We start from the raw sequence: 2,500 nt of genomic DNA on the forward strand, positions 1-2,500 counted from the left end.
CCCTACATAGCCCTTAATAAAGACAGCCATGCACCCTACATAGTAAACCCACCCATGTACAGTACATAACCCTTATAAACCCAGTACATAACCCTTATAAACCCAGTACATAACCCTTATAAACCCAGTACATAACCCTTATAAACCCAGTAAATAAACCTTATAAACCCAGCCATGTACAGTACATAACCCTTATAAACCCAGTACATAACCCTTATAAACCCAGTACATAACCCTTATAAACCCAGTAAATAAACCTTATAAACCCAGCCATGTACAGTACATAACCCTTATAAACCCAGTACATAACCCTTGTAAATCCACCCATGTACAGTACATAACCCTTGTAAACCCAGTACATAACCCTTATAAACCCAGTACATAACCCTTATAAACCCAGTACATAACCCTTGTAAATCCACCCATGTACAGTACATAACCCTTGTAAACCCAGTACATAACCCTTAATAAAGACAGCCATGCACCCTACATAACCCTTAATAAACACACCCATGTACAGTACATAACCCTTGTAAACCCAGTACATAACCCGTATAAAGCCAGTACATAACCCTTATAAACCCAGTACATAACCCTTATAAACCCAGTACATAACCCTTATAAACCCAGTACATAACCCTTATGAAGCCAGCCATGTAGAGTATATCTCAGAGGAAATGAAGTCTTAGTGAGGTTATTTCTCTGAAAGTGTAATGCCACAAGAGTTCCCCCACCACATTATGCGGTGTGAATTGTCTCTCATCTTACGTCTGTTCAAAAAGCTCCAACTGCTACCAACTGTTTACTTCAATCTCAGTTTTTCCTTTAACGAGAAACGAGAACAATAATTATTTTCTTTAAAATCATGAATTAATGACAAAAGTACAGGATGTATCCAATACTAACACTGTTACCTCTCCTCCCTGACAGCCAGTAAGAAGTCTGGAGAGCCTCTAATCATCTCAGACATAAAGAAAGGCAGTATGGCTCACAGGTACGGACGGTATGGATGGCTTCAGACCATGGCTTCAGACCACAGTCTAATGACTTGGGTTCAATTGTTTGAGCTTGTGACGGTTCATGTCGTCCTCCTACAGAGAGAGAGACAGTTCACTGTAACAGTGAAGGTGTAAACTTGGCAGTAGAAACACTAAATAGTATATTTGACCTCTCAGCTTCCCTATCAAATCTAAAACAAAAATGCTGAGGAAATGTAACGAGTCTGCTGTTAATGATAACACAGAGGATTTTCCAAAGGTTGCTGTTGACGCATATCCCATGGTAGTTATTGGGGTCAAATTTGTCTCCACTTTTGTGGATTGGGGTGATCAGTCCTTGGTTCCAAATATTGGGGAAGATGCCAGAGCTGAGGATGATGTTAAAGAGTTTAAGTATAGCCAATTGGAATTTGTGGTCTGTATATTTAATCATTTAGGATACCATCAACACCACAGGCCTTTTTGGGTTGGAGGGTTTGTATTTTGTTCTGTAGTTCATTCAAGGTAATTGGATAATCCAATGCGTTCTGGTAGTCTTTTATAGTTGATTCTAAGATTTGTATTTGATCATGTATATGTTTTTGCTATTTGTTCTTTGTTATAGAGCCAAAAGGATTGTAGAAGTGGTTTATCCATACATCTCCATTTTAGACAGATAACTCTTCGTGTTGCTGTTTGTTTAGTGTTTTCCAATTTTCCCAGAAGTGGTTAGATTCTATGGATTCTTCAATTACATTGAGAAATCATTCTGACGTGCTGCTCCTTCTTTTTCCGTAGTGTATTTCTGTATTGTTTTAGTGATTCACCATAGTGAAGGTGCAGACTCAGGTTTACTGGGTCTCTATGTTTTTGGTTGGATAGATTTCTCAATTTCTTTCTTAGGTTTTTGCATTCTTCATCAAACCATTTGTCATTGTTGTACATTTTCTTAGGTTTTCTGACGGAATTTACTTTTGATATGTCAGCTAATAGGTCAAATATACTGTTCAGGCGTCCTACTGCTAACTTTAAACCTTCACTATTGCAGGAAAACATTTTGTCCAGGAAGTTGTCTAATTTGTTGTTGGCCAATAGTTTTCTGGTAGGTGTCTACACCACCTTCCTTCCATTTATAGCATTTGTTAATAGTATGCAGTTTGTTGGGCTTCGATGACTCATGGTTGATTATTACTCTGTTCAAGTAGATTGTGATTTTGCTGGGATCTGATAGTGACGTCAGTAGGCTGACTGTGAACGCTCTGAGAGACTCTGGGTTGAGGTCAGTGATAAAGTAGTCTACAGTACTACTGCCAAGAGATGAGCTATAAGTGTACCTACTGTAGGAGTCCCCTCAAAGCCTACCATTGATTATATACACTAAACAAAAATATAAACGAGTTGGTCCCATATTTCATGAGCTGAAATTAAAGATCCCAGATTTTTTCCATACCCACAAAATATTATTTCTCTCAAATTTTGTGCACAAATTTGTTTACATCCCTGTTAATGAGCATTGGTGAGCA

General features: G+C 38.2%; 1 protein-coding gene across 1 annotated transcript in view; it reads left to right on the plus strand.

Moving 5' to 3' along the window:
- LOC115151165 (glutamate receptor-interacting protein 2) overlaps positions 1-2,500 on the plus strand; it is a 433,702-nt gene that overhangs the window by 365,413 nt on the left and 65,789 nt on the right. The window contains exon 11 of the mRNA XM_029695177.1: positions 931-994. Coding sequence (XP_029551037.1) covers positions 931-994 — 64 coding nt within the window. The remainder of the gene's footprint in view (positions 1-930; positions 995-2,500) is intronic.

This window comes from Salmo trutta, chromosome 16 (genome assembly GCF_901001165.1).
Source record: "Salmo trutta chromosome 16, fSalTru1.1, whole genome shotgun sequence".
Taxonomy (NCBI): Eukaryota; Metazoa; Chordata; class Actinopteri; order Salmoniformes; family Salmonidae; genus Salmo; species Salmo trutta.